The 20,768-nt window shown below is 41.8% G+C and overlaps 1 protein-coding gene across 4 annotated transcripts in view; it reads right to left on the bottom strand.

The window, feature by feature from the left end:
* The window catches only part of LOC121577099 (tumor protein p53-inducible protein 11-like), a 128,977-nt gene that overhangs the window by 12,462 nt on the left and 95,747 nt on the right, over positions 1-20,768 (bottom strand). For all 4 annotated transcript variants that reach the window (XM_041890874.2, XM_041890876.2, XM_041890875.2 and 1 more), the window contains one exon: positions 3,010-3,117. In XM_041890874.2, the coding sequence (XP_041746808.2) occupies positions 3,010-3,117 (108 nt within the window). The remainder of the gene's footprint in view (positions 1-3,009; positions 3,118-20,768) is intronic.

Genomic DNA, 20,768 nt, shown 5'->3' with positions numbered 1-20,768 from the left:
GAGGTCCCGGAGCGTAGCTCAATCAACCACGGGCAGCGGTTGTAACTACTGCTCCAAGAAAGCTAGGTCTGTTTGTGACAAAATCACCAGGCAGTTGATCCTCAAATAGAGCATTAGACAGAGGATAACTTAATTTACTATTAAACAATGTGGCTTCCTGTACCCTCACAGTAAGGCCATTCACAGACATAGTAACAGGGTCTAAGGACATTCAGCTGCACAGTAAAGTTAGGGGGCAGACAAAGGCTGAGCTGTTCCTCCCAGATGTCCCATAGAGATAGTGTAGTGAAGACTAACTGTATGAGACTCTGTTCACTAAAGAGAGGGGAGACAGAAAGAGTGGACAAACTGCTTCCTGAACTCCTAGTGAAATATTTTGGTACTGTACAGTTCTAAACCACTCTTGAAAGTTCTAAACGGTGAAAGATAACCCTACTGTCATACCAGAGAATAGAAACACTTCAGGTGAGTAGTGGTCACAGAGGTCTGGATCGTGTTTTACTACAGGTAACTGCCAAAATAAAGGAAACACTTGAGTAAATGAGGGATATAAAGTATATTGAAAGCAGGTGCTTCCACACCCGGTGTGGTTCTCGAGTTAATTAAGCAATTAACATCCCATCATGCTTAGGGTATAAAGATACCCAGTTGCCCATTATTTTGGCTACTGTGGCTAGAAGAAGAGATCTCAATGACTTTGAAAAACGGGTCTCAAAGGAGCATAGGGGGTTTAAAGGGAGTGTGTTTGTGTGTGTCTCATTCACCAGATCTCAACCCAATCGAACACTTATGGGAGATTCTGGGCGACACCTGAGACAGTGCTTTCTACCTACGGCTGTTACGGTGACCGTATTACTGCCACACCGGCAGTCACGAGTCATGACCGCAGTCAAATTCCATGTGACTGTTGAGTCACAGTAACTAGGCTTCTCCAAAACTGTGCTCTGATGTCGCTGATGGTCATTAGTAGCCTACCAAACGTGCTAATGGCCAGTCGCTAATGGCCTGGTACTCAGCGCTCTATTGTCCCTCTAAATCAATGCAAATGCAATCGAAAATCAATTCAAACACTTAATGAGAGTCCCTGGCATTTGGAGTTTGAGCAGAATACGATAACCTTTTGAGCAGCGAAAGCCAGCTCCTCATAGCTGGTTGATGCATGGAATGAAATAAGTGTTCCTATGAGCCCATGTTGCGCAACATTTCTATAGGCTATGAGTTTTAATGGCCTCTTAAAAAGACGAGGATCCCATCAGCTTTCTATGGGCTAGGCCTACAATACTTATTTCTCAACCTTCCTAACATTAAGCACATTGCTTCGCTTTACAACCGAAGTAGCCTGGCTGGCATGAAAATTAACTGCGGGAAAAGCTTCCTCCAATCGCTATGATAATGGCCCATTCTAAATCAAAACTAATTTCACATATATTACTTAGTATATGTAAAGACGAGATTAAATGAATAGACGCATGCATCATGTACCCTAGCCCATTGGCCTATATGTTTTGATAAGGTTTGTATTACAACTAAAGTGGCCAAATAAATCTAAGAGTAGCCTATAGGCCTATGACCCCTGGAACAGGGTTGGAGAGCCCATAGCCTACAGAGCCTAGTGAAACGTATGGGTTCTTATAAACCCAGTCATTGTGCAATCGAGTTTTGACTGGACAGTATTTAAAAGAGGATTCCAGCTTTCTCGTGCTGCTATATTAATTGCTGAATTCTTTAAATTAAGCACATTAATCTGCTTTACAACTGGTATAGCCTACCTGGCATATTAAAAGTGTGTGACATTTTTTGGCCATTCTAAATAAATAAAAATTCAACATATATATTAGTTGGCTATATGTAAAGACCAGGTTAAATTGAGAATAGTCTGATGGGTGAGAATATTATCAAGTGCTTGTAAAATTGTGAATATGAGACTGATGAAGTGTGTGCATCCTGCGCAAGAAACTGAGCTGAGTGCATGCCTTTCATGCAACTTTTTTCAAATCATCGTTAGTCACATCATGCAGCCTTAGAACGTATTAGAAATCAAAACATATAACATAAGGTTTTTATCACAACTAAAGTAGCATAAATAACTCTAAATTAAGCATATAGGAGGACCTGTTTCAAATTATCACTTTGTTAACTGCTTTGTTAACTTTGTTAACAATAGTGCACACTCCCTCGGAAATCGTTTGGGGAAAATATCCTTTCCATTTTATTCAGCTATGTTCAATTCTATTCTTCTTACTATAAAATAATGCCACAGGAATTATAAGCAAATATTGTTTGCTAAATGAACTAGTATAGCCTACAGCCATATGCTATTCTGTTGTTCTGAAATAGGCAACATTTTCTTCATTTCATCATTTTTCTTTAGACCTGCGTAAAATAAATAATGGATTTATTTTGATGGTGTAGGCAACCCTGGTCCTGGAGTGGCGCAGCCATTCATGTTTTTGATTTAACCGACCTGAAAGACCAGGTGTGTTGAATTTAGGCAATCACTGAATTGATCAATTAGCTCAGTTGGTCAGGTGTGGTGCCTAGTTGGAACAAAATCTTGCAGTACCTGCGGCACTCCAGGAACAGGTTTGCCTACCCCTGGTGTAGGCTATATTAAATGGGTTTTAGACTTTTTAAAATGTCGATGTTCCAAGGTCAGCATCAGTGGCTTTCTGTGTTTATGTTAATTAATGGTCAATAACCGTGAGACCGGCAGTTATTTGCATGACAGTTACCGGCTGACAAAATTTAATGACCACCACACAGCCCTATTTCCACCACCACCATCAATCACCAAATGATGGAAATTATTGTGGAAGAATGGTGTTGCATCCCTCCAATAGAGTTCCAGACACTTGTATAATCTATGCCAAGGTGCATTGATGCTGTTCTGGCTGCTCGTAGTTGCCCAATGCCCTATTAAGACACTTTATGTTGCTGTTTTTTTAAATTTCGGTAGTTACCTGTATGTGTGTGTTGTGACTGTGTGTCATTCAGACTGTATCAACTCACCATCAAGGCCATGACTGTGAAGGTTACTGCAGAGATGAGGATCCAGACCCTCAGTCCAACAGGCTCTCGCACCTGATATTTGATGTCATTCCCCAACATCTGACTGAGCTGTGTGTGTGTGAGAAAGAGAGAGACACACACAGGGAGAGAGACAGAAAGAGAGGGGGGGGGAGAGAGAGAGAGGATGATGGCGAGAGAGAATGAGGAAAGAAAGAAAGAGCATCATTAAGACGTTTTCTAATTAGAGCTAGTTAATGTCTATCATGAAGGAACCTGACAGAGATTAAGAGGAAGCACACACCCCATTAACACATACACACACAGAGAAGCAGACACAGTTGCTGGAGAGTAAGGAAACCGCTCAGGGATTTCACCATTAGGAAATGGTGACTTTAAAACAGTTACAGAGTTTAATGGCTGTGATAGTAGAAAACTGAGAATGGATCAACATTGTAGTTACTCCACAATACTAACCTAATTGACAGAGCGAAAAGAAGGAAGCCTGTACAGAATCTAAATATTCCAAAACATGCATCCTGTTTGCAACAAGGCACTAAAGCAGGGGTCTCCAACCTTTTCTAGCATGAGAGCTACTTTTAAAACATTTAACATTGCTAGCTATAAATATTTTCCTAGATTTCTTAAAAGGCAAATTTTTCTCCTCTCCCCTGCAACTCTTCCCCGGGTCCTTAGTGTGCAAGAGAACAACAGCACTATGTTTTCTGTCAGTATACCTGGTCAAATAATGGTGAACAAACAACAACTCTAAAGGGGGGCCCCTATAAAATCATTTTTTCCCCCCAAATTATGTTTTATATTTTCCCAGATTATGTTTTCTCCGTTTTATTCTTCCTGGTTTTAGATTTTAGTTTTTCACTCAAAATTACAATTGTTCATAGAGAAACATCGTAATTGGATGTTCTGAGTCCATGTCAATGCTTAAAACACATCAGAATACATTTTTTTTTGGGGGGGGTCTGGAAGAAAATGAACACATTTCGATTTGAGTGTAATTCCCCTTTAAATGTGCAGGTCTAGCGAGGGTTCTGTACTGCTGTTGCTCATATCCTGGCAAAGTTAGCAAATAACAAATAATAGATACAAATGGTATACTTACTCATGATATACTTCTGCCAGGTAAGCCTACTTTGCAGTTAACATTTAATTGAGAACGTTTTGGGAAAATTATTTCTGTTTACCCACAAGACGGTTTTCACATCAACTGGCTACACATGGAGTGAGACAAACGCGCGCACCACACAGACAGACAGGGTCAATAATGCTGGAAATTAATTAGCAGATATTGTGCTAGGTTTGGCATTTTAAGACAAAAGTGGCTAACCAAGGATGGGATAATGTCAATGTTGCGTTGATTAGATAGTAGCTGGTAGCTTGTGATACTTGCGAAATTAGTTTATGTCATTTTGCAGTGGAACACGTGAAAATTGCATGTACTTTCAGAATTGTTTGGCGAGCTACTCATAGGGCCGCTGTGAGCTACTGGTAGCTCGCGATTTACCTGTTGGAGACCTCTGCACTAAAGTACTACTACAAAAAATGTGGCAGAGCAATTAAATTTTTGTCCTGAATACAAAGTGTTATGTTTGGGGTGTCATGACTCTCATGTGATGGTTTCACGTGAGAAGCCCAAGATCGGAATACAGAGAAGCAACAGTCTACAGATCTCTCTCTCTCGCAGAACAAAGGAAAGATTGTTGGGGGGGGGTTATGACCCCCTCGCGCCAAATGGTTTGGAGCAACTAACTCCTTGTTGTTCCATAGTATTGGCGATCTGAATGTCTCTGTTACAGGGACAGATTGCCACCCAAAACTTTAAACGACCAAAGGTGGACACTGGAACAGAATATTTCAACATCCGAATATTGGGAGTGATGAGAGGGGGAATTTGGAAAATTAATGTCATTAAAACTTTTATAAAAACATTATAACAAAAACATTGCAACTTGAGGAGCTTTCATACTGTGCATTTCAAGTTTGCATCCATTATTAAGTGTAGGAAATATCCAGGAGGAAGATCATATTTTTATAACGATAGGAAGATGATTTTGGTTCTTTAACGAAATCATAGTGTTCAGAATACTCAGAGTGTCCGCATGACGTAAACGCCCTATTTACCAGAGTGCATAAAATATTGAGTTAAGAATTAACAAAGAAGACTAGACGGACTTCAAGCTGCAGCGAGGTCCATATTGGTCCAGACCCTGAAAAGCAACATGAGGTGAAGACGACAAAGTTGCCTCCACTAACAATCAATGTTACGGCTGAGTATGTGTTCTAAGTACTGTATCTAAGAAGGTGAATTTAAGTGGGACCATCCTGTTACTCTCTTCAAACCATCGTCTACTACACTGCTCTCATCACCCCACAGGGGATCATCGACAAGGCTGATTAGCCGTCCTCAGAAGACCACTTCCAGAACGAGTGAAAGTAAACAGACAACTAAGAAGAAGGACATTGTGACCTCTTGTGGACAATCAGAGCCTTACATCTAAAGCCAATCCGAAAGAGATTGGTTTTAGATGGCTTTAGATGTAAGGCTCTGATTGTCCACATGACGATGGTTTGAAGAGAGTAACATGATGGTCCCACTTAAATTCACCTTCTTAGATACAGTACTTAGAACACCTACTCAGCCGTAACACTGATTGTTGGTGGAGGCAACTTTGTCGTCTTCACCTCATGTTTGCTTTTCAGGGTCGGGATACAGTACTTAGAACACCTACTCAACCTACTCAGCCGTAACATTGATTGTAGTTCCATGTGTATCCAAGTGTTCTCTCTCTCACTCTCTCTTTAACTCGCCATCTTTTGTAACAAGTGTCATATTGTGTTAGTCCGCTAGGGACCCGTTTTCATTGTATTAAGTTCTAATCCCTAACCTATACGTGTATGTGTTTGTATCTTGTGTTATCATTTTAATTAGTTAGTAAATAAAGAATTAAATAATTTTGTGTGGTATGGAATGATCAGTAAGACCTGGGTTCGTGCAGACTTAAAGAGTGTACGACTTTCAGAATGAGACTGATGTGAGGTAAATGATCAATAAATGACTTAAATGATAAGAGACATCTAGATATCTTTAGAGATAATTCGGGAAACTGTAACTCGTTAAACAACTTATCCTGTGGTGCACCGAATTCCTAGTGAGTTAATTGTTACATGATTAATTTAATCTAGTAACAATTAAACATAGTAGGTAATTATTCAATAAATTATAGTCATCACAATAATGAAAGTCACGTCACGACAAATTGGAGCCCCCGTGCGAGGAGTCTAAGATAGAACTAGGCCTTACTGTTGAATTCAGTCTATAGGAATTGTGTAGAAAGATACGTTATACACCAATAGCGCTGTAGGCAGGATTGTTGTTGAGAGTGGCGTGTGTGTGGTCCCTTTTCATCCAGACACTAGTAGGGTGAGATTGACTCTGGTGTTGTAGTGAGGGAAAAAAGTATTTGATCCCCTGCTGATTTTGTAAGTTTGCCCACTGACAAAGACATGATCAGTCTATAATTTTAATGGTAAGTTTATTTGAACAGTGAGAGACAGAATAACAACAAAACAATCCAGAAAAACGCATGTCAAAAATGTTATGAATTGATTTGCATTTTAATGAGAGAAATAAGCATTTGACCCCTCTGCAAAACATGACTTAGTACTTGGTGGCAAAACCCTTGTTGGCAATCACAGAGCTCTGATGTTTCTTGTATTGGCCACCAGCTTTGCACACATCTCAGGAGGGATTTTGTCCCACTCCTCTTTGCAGATCTTCTCCAAGTCATTAAGGTTTCGAGGCTGACGTTTGGCAACTCGAACCTTCAGCTCCCTCCACAGGTTTTCTATGGGATTTAGGTCTGGACACTGGCTAGGCCACTCCAGGATCTTAATGTGCCTCTTCTTGAGCCACTCCTTTGTTGCCTTGGCCGTGTGTTTTGGGTCATTGTCATGCTGGAATACCCATCCACGTTACCAATAGTTTTCTTGGTGACTATGGTCCCAGCTGCCTTGAGATCATTAACAAGATCCTCCCGTGTAGTTCTGGGCTGATTCCTCACCGTTCTCATGATCATTGCAACTCCACGAGGTGAGATCTTGCATGGAGCCCCAGGCTGAGGGAGATTGACAGTTATTTTGTGTTTCTTCCATTTGCGAATAATCGCACCAACTGTTCTCACCTTCTCACCAAGCTGCTTGGCGATGATCTTGTAGCCCATTCCAGCCTTGTGTAGGTCTACAATCTTGTCCTTGACATCCTTGGAGAGCTCTTTGGTCTTGGCCATGGTGGAGAGTTTGGAATCTGATTGATTGATTGCTTCTGTGGACAGGTGTATTTTATACAGGTAACAAACTGAGATTAGAAGCACTCCCTTTAAGAGTGTGCTCCTTATCTCAACTCGTTACCTGTATAAAAGACACCTGGGAGCCAGATATCTTTCTGATTGAGAGGGGGTCAAATACTTGAGAGGGGGTCAAATATTTCCCTCATTAAATTGCAAATCAATTTTTAACATTTTTGACATGCGTTTTTCTGGATTTCTTTGTTGTTATTCTGTCTCTCACTGTTCAAATAAACCTACCATTAAAATGATAGACTGATCATTTCTTTGTCAGTGGGCCAATGTACAAAATCAGCAGGGGATCAAATACTTTTTTCCCTCACTGTATATCTGACGAAAAGTCAGTGTGTAGGGGATTTACTGAATGCTACGAGCTAGGACATATGGGCCAGCCAATGTGGGTATCAAGAGAAATAGACAAAGTTGGGCCAAACGTGGTACTATTTCTGTCTCTCGCGTTTCAGGAGCGAGTAGACTCGGTCAGTATTAATTTCTTGAGCAAGGACATATGGGCCAGTCAATTAAAGACATTTGAGAATATATAGTTGTTGGCCGATGCAAAGTATTATCTCTCTGTCTATCGCGCTTCAGTAGCGTGAGTAAGACCAATGGCAAAAACATTTATTTTATGTTTCCGCGCCGGTCAGTATCCGTAGCGTTCGGGTAGCCATCCAACGCGCCCTCTAGGTCTGCTAGGAACGTCTCAGTGTGGTTCGGCTTTCCTGAGGTTGGGTCAAAGGTGCAGAAGGTCTTGATGATCTTATCAAGGCGTTCCGTGCCTAGTGCGCAGGGAGGTTTTGCATCATCCTGAGGGTAAGAATTGGCTGAAAGGCCAAGAGGAGAAACTGATCCTTAGTCTGGTTGGCGAGGAGGCGCCATATTACTCTGTGCCAAATGGCCAAGAGGAAAAGACTGATGGACACCTGAAACAGGTAAAGGCTGAAACCTTCTGTCGTCTTCACTCCTTTGTGTACCAAGCTCCGGTTGCGAGCTTGGTTGTTTGGCTGGGTAGTCATGCTGCAGCGCGTGACTGGTTCGGAGTTCCTCTAGACGGTACCCAAGGGTGGAATTCTGCTGCATCGCCAAGTCCACTTGGGCACCTAGAGTATTTATTTCAGACACGTGAGTGTCGCACTTGCTCCTTTCGGCCTCATACTTATGTCATGGTTTGCAGGTAGAGGTTTTGAGTCTGTAGCGAGAGATTCAGTGATGAGATTTCCTCTGCTTGGTTAGAGTTAAATGTTTCAACCTTCCTCACCTGGGTTCTCTCATCATTCATTTGACCAGTGACTTCAATGAGATCCGCTGTTTTAACATCCAACATTGACATTATGTTCTTTAACTGATCATCTGTGGTTTGCAGCTTTTGGACTAGAACCTTATTGCTTTGAGTGGTGTCATTCAACACTGCTTGCATGGTATCAAGTTGCTCGTCCCTGGTTTTAAGTAGGTTGTCAAATTGATCTAGTTTTGCGTGGACTTCGTCATATTTAGTCTTGGCTAAATGGAGTTGTTCCTGTAGTTCAACAGTTTGTTCTCATTCGTTGTCATAAGTTTTTGCCAGATCTTTTAATTGCTCCGTTCTCAAATGCAGCTCCTCGGCAAGCAGTATCTTGTCTTTGTCGGCTTTTGTCATTAGCTTCCTGGTTCTCTCCACCTGTCCCTTCATCTCAACAGTTTCTTGCTCGTGCTTCTGCTGAGCACAGCGGTATTGAACCAATGTCCATCTCTGCTGGTGGGCATAGTTCAGGGTTAAACTGGAGAGAATCTTTACAAGGCCTATGCCTGCTGGCCTATTTTGGAGGGCGTCGGTCGCAATTTCTGCAGTTTTTTCGCTTATGGCATTGTGATCTAACATTCTCAACCCTTCGGCATAGTTTGGGTTTGCATCGCAGCTGAGGTCAGCGATCAATCTTTCTGTGGGTGAGGGTTCACTTATTATTGGGGGAATGGATGGCACCCCCTCTGATAGCTTGCTCATTTTGATGATTATTGGTTGTTGAAACTTATGTAAAATGTTGGGTTTTGAGTAGTTGGATGCTGCAAAAACAATTTTATTTGGTTTATAGACGTTAATGAATCAAGCAACGTTACTAGGTTCATCCGCCTACAACAACATTCCGTGCAAAACGACTACACAAAACTTGCCACAGCTTTAACAATATAATTAACTGGTTCTGTGACTGGCAAACAGCTGGCAAACAGCACGCTGGCTAACACTGTCAAACAAGCGTGAAGCGAACACCCACAAGCATACTATCATAGGCTACGTTCAGCTTACTTTGGCCTACTCACTGAAATAGGAATGCAAGAGCTACTACCATTCAAACAAATGTTTCTGTCAAACATGTATTCCACCTTCATTAACTACTTGGGCCCTACAGCCGACGTAAGTTTGCCAATCTCAGAACTTAGAGAGCTTGCAAGCAAAGCTTTTGAGGCATCAAAAGTGAGCCGCTCTAAGAGCCCTGACGTCTCGATTTTCAATATTGAGCAGGAGCACTCACTCCAGTTAGAGGGTGTGCGGAATTAAGGATAAGAGCGGTGAGTGATGACAGACAAAAGGTACCTACCACGAAACAACCAAATCAATAACCTTAGTGGTAAAACGAACTATACCGAACATTCCCAACCAAACCGGTATCGTAACAATCAACATGGCCGCCACATTCCTGCACCCAACCCACAAAAAGGGTCATGGCACAAGAGTAACAAAAGGTGACAAAGGGTTCAATGAACACTGAAGCATACACCAATACTCTAAGACAAGCTCTGCTAAGAGAACTACAGGAGCGAGACAAATTTGCAAAACAGGACAAAGATAGGTCGCCATGACTAGGCGTGGACTCACCGAACAACAGGTCCGGAGAAAGTAACACCATTTGAAGAGGCGTGAACAATCAAATTACCCCAGCACTCACTCCAAACCCTATCCAGGGGCCACTCGATCAAGAAACAAGCCCACCGGTTTTGTTTACAGACTCGGATACAGATGTGGAAACGGTTCTAAACGTAGGGTTTTGGCGCGACAGCACCCATGTGAAAATCACCACACCCCCAGTCGTAACTTATCAGGAACACAATCCAGATTTCTATCTTACCCCTAACCTGTTAATGTGTACTTTAACCAAAGACGTCCACTACCTTTGTCCTAGCAAACCATTTGTCAGGGATAACACCGAGTTCCTTTGTGGACTTAAGCCTATAGCCAGTGAAGGATGCTGTAGAGCCAAACTAACAGCAAGGGATGGGGTCACCACCACACAGGTGGAGGTGGTAGGGAATCGATGGCTGGTTAACACCCTGCTCACGTCCGCCACTATGACTTACGAACGCCATGACTCAAACACCCAACTGAACCTCCCCAACCAGACTGTTTTTGTTAAGGTACCAGAGGGGGCGATTATCCACAGACGACCTAGCCCTATACCAACTTCCTGACGACAGGATAGACACCAATATTGAAATGCCTGACGCTTTTGCTAAACGTTCCCTTGAGTTACCACAGACCATTCAAAACCAAATCCAGTATGAGGGATCAATGACTGTTGATCTTAGCGTACTGGATGAGGCACTCTTAGTTGACCCGACTGACTACCAGCCAAAAGATTGGTCTGTCATCCGCTCTTGGACGGTGCCGGACAGTATTCTGAGTGTTACCACGATCCTTGGTCTTATCGCCCTTGGTGTGTGCACCTACTATGTACACAGGCGCACACGCACAATGGAAGAACTAATGAGGTCTTATGTCAGAATCACCGGTGGGACGGAAGCAATCCTGATTTCTGGAAAATTGGCAATAGATCCTGAAACGGCATCAGGTGGTCCATCCACAGCATCCCCCGCCTCTTCTCCAGAGCCCGCTAGGTCAGCCCTGTAGTGTCCCCAATGCAAGCTTTGTCCTTCAGGGTGCCATATAGAGAGTGCCTTAACTACCCACCTTCGAATAGGATCGCCCTAGATATGACATTAGAGACAATGCCATGATAGAGTAATTTAGCCAAGACATCCAACGTATATAGAACATAGTCCAATTAGATGATTAAGGTGTGGTCACTATATTTTGTATATCTTTTGTTTGTTTGTGTCTTTGTTTTTGCTTCATTTCCTTTGACACTTGATAGAGCCACAAACAAGTTCCCCATACAACCACCAGTTAGTGCCACAGCGCCACTCATTTGGGGAAAATGTAATGATGTATTTAGTGAGTGGTGTGCGTTATTAACGTTTGTCTAAGTCACTGCCTAGATCCACTAGCCTGGACTACAGGTTGGGGGGGGGGGATTACAACTTGCAGAATACTTCCTAGGTTGGAACCGACCAGAGGGAGACTGTCATTACTCTCGTGATGGTTTAACGTGAGAAGCCCAAGATCGGAATACAGAGAAGCAACAGTCTACAGATTTCTCTCTCTCTCTCCCGTAGAACAAAGGAGAGATTGTTGGGGAGGGGTGGGGGTTGGGGGAGGGGTGGGGGGGTTATGACCCCTCGCGCCAAATGGTTTGGAGCAGCTAACTACTTGTTATTCCATAGTATTGCAGATCTGAATGTCTCTGTGTTACAGGGATTGCCGCCCAAAACTCTAAACGACCAAAGGTGGACACTGGAACAGTATATTTCAACATCCGAATATTGGGAGTGATGAGAGAGGGAATTTGGAAAAGTAATGTCTATTTTGTTATGTCATTAAAACTTTTATAAAAAATTTATAACGAAAACATTGCAACTTGAGGAGCTTTCATACTGTGCATTTCAAGTCTGCATCCATTATAATGTGTTTGAAATATCCAGGAGGAAGATAATATTTTTATAACGATAGGAAGATGATTTTGGTTCTTTAACGAAATCATAGTGTTCAGAATACTTTGCCCCAGTAACTAGCCACACCCACGGGAGCTCAGATAGTGTCCGCATTACGTAAATGCCCTCTTTACCAGAGTGCATAAAAGATTGAGTTAAGAATTAACAAAAAAGACTAGACGGACCTCCAGCTGCAGCGAGGTCCATATTGGTCCCGACCCTGAAAACCAACACGAGGTGAAGACAACAAAGTTGCCTGCACTAACAATCAACGTTACGGCTGAGTAGCTGTTCTAAGCACTGTATCTAACAAGGTGAATTTAAATGGGACCACCCTGTTACTTTCTTCAAACCATCGTTTACTACACTGCTCTCATCACCCCACAGGGGATCATCGACACGGCTGATTAGCCGTCCTCAGAAGACCACTTCCAGAACGAGTGAAAGTAAACAGACAACTAAGAAGAAGGAAATTGTGACCTCTTGTGGACAATCAGAGCCTTACATCTAAAGCCCATCCCTTTCCACAAAGGCCTGGGTCCAACAGAGACGACGAAGACCTCCAACACGTAAATACATGCATTACTTCTTACCAAACGGGTGGCAGTTCTTGGCAAGGTATTAGGATTACTGTGAGCGTAGTTCCATGTGTATCCAAGTGATTTCTCTCTCACTCTCTCTTTAACTTGCCATCTGTTGTAACAAGTGTCATATTGTGTTAGTCTGCTAGGGACCTGTTTTCATTATATTAAGTTCTAATCCCTAACCTATATGTATGTGTTTGTATCTTGTGTTATCATTTTAATTAGTTAGTAAATAAACGGTAACTCGTTAAACAACTTTTCCCGTGGTGCTCCAAATTCCTAACGAGTTAATTTTTTCATGATTAATTTAATCTAGTAACAATTAAACATAGTAGTAATTATTCTATAAATTATAGTCATCACAATAATGAAAGTCACGTCAAGACAGGGGCAAATCCCATACCTTACTGAGTACCACTCTCCATATTTTCAAGCAGAGTGGTCTGCATCATGTTATGTGTATGCTTGTAATCGTTAAGGATTAGGGAGTTTTTCAGAAAAAAATAATGGAATGGAACTAAGCACAGGCAAAATCCTAGTGGAAAATCTGGTTCAGTGTGCTTTCTACCAGACATTAGGAGATTAATTCACCTTTCAGCAGGTCAATAACCTAAAACACAAGGCAACACAAATCTACACTAGAGTTGCTTCCCAAGAAGACAATGAATGTTCCTGAGTGGGCAAGTTACAGTTTCGATTGAAATCTACTTGAAAATCTATGGCAAGACCTGAAAATGGTTGTCTAGCTTGAAGAATTTTGAAAATAATAATGGGCAAATGTTGCACAATCCAGGTGTGGAAAGCTCTTAGAGACTTACCTAGAAAGATTCACAGCTGTTATCACTGCCAAAAGGTGCTTCTACAAAGTATTGACTCAAAGTATTTCTGTATTTAATTTTCAATAAATTAGAAAACATTTCTAAAAGTATGTTTTCACTTTGTCATTATGGGGTATTGTGTGTAGACGGGTGAGAAAATATATTTAATCCATTTTGAAATCAGGCTGTAACAACAAAATGTGGAATAAGTCAAGGGGGATGAATACTTTCTGTAGGCACTGTAGGAGGTAAGTTAGCTAGCTAGCTAATATTACATAGCTATGAGACATACATTTGGTTTTCAGTGTCATTAGCTACAACAATTACTGCCCTATAGCTATATTAGACATCCTGCCCATACTTAAACGTATCCAGAATGAAATCCTAAACTATTCATCTTATAGCTACGATGAAATGGGTAAACTAGCTAGCCAATTCCCACTGCCTGACAGTTGAGTTGGCTAGCTAGCTGACGTTAGCTAGTCTCAGCTAGACTGGCTATCATGTCTTGTGCCAAAACTCTGTGGTGCACACATTATGGTAGTGTGACAACAAAACAGTCCAGGACATTTAGAATACACATTTGCAAGCTTGCAGTCTATGTCTATCATCCAAAACTTTACAGATATACCGTTGTGTGCATCCAATTGACAGCTGCCGGTCATAAATATTTTTGCGGATCAAAACAAATGTAGGATAATGACGTATCGTCCACACATTGGCTAGATCAAATATATGGTAGTTAATTCATATGCCTTTGGCAAGACACTCAAGGGAATTCGGATTGTGTTCAGGAGCATATTATGGTGCAGATATAAATGTCATTCAGAGCTGGAATGGTGCCTATAGTCAGACAAAATGTGTAGCCTAATCCGTTTTCTTGTTGGCATACAAATCCTACTTACACATTTCTATGAATTACCATTCCAGATTTTCCAAATGCATTTGGGCAAGACGATGCTGTGGATGACGCAGTGGACGTTGCTTTGGATGATAATGTGGATGAGCAAAAACACAGAACCCAAGGGACACAAACTCTACCACTAGTAATACAATCCTGCCAGGCCCTTAGGAGAAGATCTACATACTCTAGGGGAATCCAGGTAGATCTCCAGATCGATACCCCTAAGAAGAGGAAACTTCCGGCGGAAGAGTTGGCTGAGTGTTGTGGAGCAGACGAAGATGATGGTGATGAAGATCGTGGGAGATGACCTCAGATGAGGATTCGGAGGAAGATGATCTAGATACCATCAGAGTTGATGAAGAGCAGAGAGCAGACCACAGACCAGGAAAACAAAAATAATTCCTGGTCTTTGAGAGCAGCCTGTCTTTCCTTCTTTTGAGGTGCATGGTTCGCTGTGCCCAGCCATTTTGCGTCATCCTGTGCCGGTGCATTGGCACACTCATTGTTTTGGACCAACTTTGTCCCTAAGGACACACCAGTACCTGGAAAAGCCAGCCAACCCATGACACTATGACATTAGGTAAACTCATGATCACAAGTTCCATCTTGTTCATTGGAGGGAGTCCAACGAAGTTCCTGAACATGGTTGCGATCATGGGAATTCCGACCATCGCCACTCGGACCTACAACCTGCTGCAATCCTGCATTAAGGAGAGTGTGGTGTTGGAAGCAAGCCCATCTTCTCAATAACATCGAGGGAACAATCTGTCTGGGTGGCGACGGACGATGAGACTCCCCAGGTGAGTGTAGGAAATACAGGAGGGCTTGTAGCAAATGTATTTTCATTTTAGCAACCTCACACACTACAAGGTGCTGTCTCAGTCTATTTTTGAAAATGGAATGTTGATCAAATGCATTTTCCCTTCTCTGCCATAGGTCATAATGCAAAATATGGCAGTTATTCCGTAATGGAGATGGAAAGCATGAAGATTTTGGACGTGAAGTTAGTGCAACTCACCACATTTTATAATTGAAAACACCCTCTTTTCAGTCACTGATAATGAATCTGTCTATTTCCAACTATCTTCTGTTTCAGAGCAATGACGTTTCATGCTCTAAGCTATGAAACCCTAATAATAATAATAATAATAATAATAATAATAATAATAATAATAATAATAATAATAATGGATTGGTCTTATATAGCGCGTTTCTACCAACTGAGGTATTCAAAGCACTTTACATAGTAAGGGAGAAACTCACCTCATCCACCACCAATGTGTGGCACCCACCTGGGTGATGGACGGCAACCATTTTGTGCCAGAATGCTCACCACACGTTAGATGGGTGTTAAATGAGTGTGAGCTACGGTATACACACTATGGTGCAACACATCAGATGATTGTTTATTCAATGTGTCACTGTGTTTATAAACCATAAATGAACTCAATTCTGTGCAGCATTCTGGAACCCAGCGTGTCAACACAGATGGTGCAATACAATAAATAACACCATGTGAGTACAGTTAATATCTAACATTTACAGAACTAATACCATACCACACACAATACCTTACAGTAACTCAAAACTGAAGACACATGCAGTATAAATCATCATCATTATATTATACATTATCATATAGCGTGGTCCTTTGTAGCTCAGGTGGTAGAGCATGGCACTTTAATGCCAGGGTAGTGGGTTCGATTCCCGGGACCACCCATACGTAAAATGTATGCACACATGACTAAGTCGCGTGAGCTAAATGGCATATATTATATATTTTATTATATATTAGGATCATCCCTGCAAAAATTATTCTGTATCTACAATGCTTTGATTGTGAGTGTCAAATTAAATTCACAATATCTCTTAAAAACATACAAACATAGAATTATTTGTATTTTATTGGTATTATATTAGTCTATGTTTATTAGTCTTTATAAGTGTAGACAACATGATAATTCATAATGACATTAATTGGGTAAATCCCAGACCAGGCCAGCCAGGCTGAAGTACCAAATACCAGCATCTGGGGCACTACAGACCCTGGTTAAAAGTGGTGTAATTTATAGGGAATAGCGTGCCATTTGAGACACAGCCCATACCTTTAACTCCCACACTATTATTGAATCACTTGCCTGAGCTAGCTGAATAGATGTCATTGTAGCCAGTCAGTGAATTCTTTCTGGCTCACCCCAAGGCCATATCAGTCTCCTGCAGCCAGGGGAGTCACACAAATACACACACGCACATACACTGTACTGTAGCTATAAAGACTGCCCTGGGAGTCCTGCCTGGCAGGTTAGTTTAGATGCATTCCAAGGACAAAAATAATTTCATGTTGTGACCGAATTATCAAGGAGTCGAATCAATGAAGGCCTTTGATATTGGTCTGTATCCCAAATGGCACCCTTTTACCTTTATAGTTTACTACTTTTGACCAGGGTCTGGTAAAAATGTGTGCACTACATAGGGAATAGAGTGCCATTTGGGATACACATTGGTCTAGCCTCACTGGGATGTATTGTTCGAGGACGAGAAGATTTCTGTGATTTATTTGTGCGTTCAGTCCTCTGTTCCTTCTGGGTTTGATTGTGTCGGTTTGTTTGAGAAATTCCCTGCAGCTTATAAGACTAAAGGAGGGGAAAAGAAAGAGAAAGAGAGAGAAAGAAAGGGAAGGTGAGGGAAGGTGAGAGTGAGATCTAACAAACAAACCAACTGGCCTACAAACAAAACAAACAGAAAACAAAGAGAAAAACAATTGCGTGTGTGTCTTTTTGTATGTAGGTGTACACAATTAGTGGATTCGTTAAAGTCTTCCACGGTCCATTCCTTTCTCCTAGGTCTTATCATTCCTATACGCTTCACAATGCTTCACAATACCCCTCTAGGTCTAGAACATACACACACACACACACCTCGATAACCACAATTTGTGTTTATGTAACTGAAGGATAGTGGAGCATAAAGAATCTGCAAGTAGGAAGATTTGATTATTTTTATGGTTGGTAGTGTTGAGAAGGAAGTCACTATCAATCGCAAAGTAGTTTTTTGCATGAGAAGCCCGTGAAATGTCAAAGTGAATAAAACAGAACCACTCATAATTAATTCGTTTTTCTGTAACAGTTAAAACAGGGAGGCCGTCTTCAGCTTAACTTTCATTTTACCACAGGTTATTTAACACAACACTGGTAGCCTGGTCCCAGATATGTTTGTGCTCTTACCAACTCCATTGCTCATTGTCAAGCCATGCCAATGAGTGACAAAGAGTTGGGATGATAGCACAAACAGACTGGCACTCAGGCTAAATACTTGTGATAAATAAAAATAATAATAAATAAAAACACTTTTGTATTGTATTCTTGACCCTATAGATCTGGAATGATTCATTGTGGATAGATGTTTATGATTCAGAACGCAGAGAGCGGATGTTGACTTTAAAAGACAGACCCATGAAAGAGTTAATGGGGCACCAAGCCTTTTTAGACCAGTGAAATAAGTCTTCTTTGACATCAAATCTGCAGCTTCTAGGCTTACATTATCCTTACATTACCCTGGGTCAGTCACCCTGTGACATTTACACTAACCAAATGTGAAAATCTGCCTTTCTTCAACCACATTTTTGCAATTTTTCTGTTTACATTATCCTTACATTAGCCTTGAATGTGTCCTGGCCCAGTCACCATGTCATAACGTAATCTGATCCACCTCAAAAAGGAAAAACTGAAATCCACTCTCTTTCAATTGTTTGTTTACATTTCTCCATGGTCACATGAACAGAAGAGGCACTAGACAAAGAGACAGATAGCATTAGAGAGACTCAGACAAAGATCATCCACACATTGTCCTCACTTGACTTACTGCTTTTAATGCCTAGTGGAGAAAAGGTAGCCTGAGTGCCAGTGTTTTTTTTTCTCACTATAATGCCAACTCCTTGTCACTCTGTCATGTTTTGCTTGAAAATTAGCAATGGCGTTGGCAAGAGCACAAACAGATCTAGTACCAGGCTAGAAGCAAAGGGCATTTCCGGTGAACCCTTGTCTGTTCTGGGCAGTTTTCTCAGCGTATAGACAACCTCAAACTAACCCTTCAAGTTCAAATGGTTAACATCACCTCACACCTCCCTACATCCTGTTCCTCTTTTGGCATATTGATTCTTCCCTGAAATAACACAAGCCTAATTTCTCCCACAATCCTTTATTCACATCCACTTACCCTTCTATGGGTGAACCTCAATTGTATATCCTTGATTAGACTCATACTCCTCTATCCTCGCATCCTTCTCAAAACCAATTGGAGGAGAAGATCTCAGGTTCCTCCCCACGGCCCTTCTCCTCCAATGCGTTAAGAGAAGACGGCAAGGAGAGAGGAGTATGCAATGCCAAGGAATCAAGGAAATATAATGGAGATGCCCCACCTACTGTATGTCATACCTGGCTCAAGGCAGGGGGGCATCATGGGAGAAGGTCACAGTACACATGGCGACCTTTAACTGTTTGCATACAATAATGAGATTAACATTTAACATGGCTGCCCATGGTGTCTAGAGCCTGGAGATGGCTTCAAGCACAGAAACCTATCAGAGCACTAGGTACCCAGACTCCCCACCATCAGAACCCCAGTGGGGACACAACCTAAGGCACATACACAATCATGGATAAGAAAAGGACTGAATTGGCTTCATGGCCATCTAATTTGGGATGTTGAGGATGTCCAAATCACAGCGTAATAGAGGGAGGAGATGGAAAAAGAAGGAGTCTAAATTGCAGTGGAAAGAAAGAAAAGACAAAAGGAGCCTGTGTACTGCATGGAGTCTCTAAGCTCCATCTGTTGTGCCAGCCCAGCCCACAGTATTTCACTGTCTAGTGAAACTGAAGCTTTTCCTCTGTCTGGCTGGCTCTGTCTGTGGCAGCTTTGGGGTATCTGGAATTCACTGGTCTTAACCTGACTGAGCAGGTAAAACTTTAAAGACAGGAGGTAGGCTCCACAACAGTATCCCTCCCTTGGCAGGAGCCTAAGCATAAATGATACATGCCTGTGTTGTTATTTTAACAGTATGACTCGATTACTGGCATGATAAATATATAACAGGAGTAAAGGCTTAAAGGGGTAGTTCTAGATTTTGGCAATGAGGCCCTTTATCTACTTCCCCAGAGTCAGATGAACTCGTGGATATTATTATTATTTCTCTGCGTACAGCTTGAAGGAAGTTGCTTTCTTGTGTTTTTGCGCAATCACTAACTAACGTTAGCGCAATGCCTGGAAGTCTATGGGATGTTCTTGTAGACTTCCAGCCATTGCGTTAACAGTAGTTAGCATTGGCTCCAATGGCTCACAAAACAACCTCTTATTTCCTTCATACTAGGTGGCAGGTAACCTAGCAGTTAGAGCGTTGGGCCAGTAACCGAAAGGTCGCTAGTTCGAATACCCGAGCCGACAAGGTGAAAAATCTGTCAATGTACCCTTGAGCAAGGCACTTAACCCCAATTTGCTCCAGGGTGCCATACTACTAAGGCTGACCCTGTAAAACAACACATTTCACTGCACATAACCAGTGTATGTGACAATAAAACGTTGTTTATTTTAATTTTTTTAATGTGCTATAGTAGGCTACACGTCTAAAGGCCGGGGTACAATATCCCCGTTGGTACACATCCACCCTCCCGCACCCAATGCTTCTGGTTGGCACGTATCTACCTACCCTATGCCCCTGCTTGGCACGTAGCACACAGCACAGGAAAGCATGCTCTCTCTCAACCCCCTCACCGAGGGAAAGCAGGGATATTGTTTTCTTCTGACCATGGAAGGGCAGGAAAACAGAACGGCAGCCGGATGATTTAACTTTGTTTACAGGGACGAAGTATGTGTGTGTGTGTGTCCTGAGATGACACTTCCCTCCACACCAACCTCCAACTCCCAATCCACTCTCTTTTTGCAAAGTGATTATAAAATCCCAGGGGTCTCTTTGTCTGAGCTGGACTAACTGCTGAGGTACTTACGGCAAGAGTGAATGCACCAATTTGTAAGTCGCTCTGGATAAGAGCGTCTGCTAAATGATGTAAATGTAAAATGTAAGAGGACATCTCAACTGAAACAAAAACAACACCATTCAATTTTCTGTGTTTGCCATTCAATAAAGCAATTACTTGTAATTGGAATAGTAACGCTGGCAGACATGAAGAAAATTGCCTTCAGGAACTCATTCTTTCTTACATAGTAGCTGATAGTCCCAAAATTACATTTAAATCTTTCAAATGGGGTCATAAGAGGTCAAAATGCCAAACAACGAGAACAA

The sequence above is a fragment of the Coregonus clupeaformis genome, chromosome 11 (assembly GCF_020615455.1).
Source record: "Coregonus clupeaformis isolate EN_2021a chromosome 11, ASM2061545v1, whole genome shotgun sequence".
NCBI lineage: Eukaryota > Metazoa > Chordata > Actinopteri > Salmoniformes > Salmonidae > Coregonus > Coregonus clupeaformis.
The sequence above is the reverse complement of the archived record's forward strand: the minus strand, read 5'-3'. Positions and strand labels throughout refer to the sequence as shown.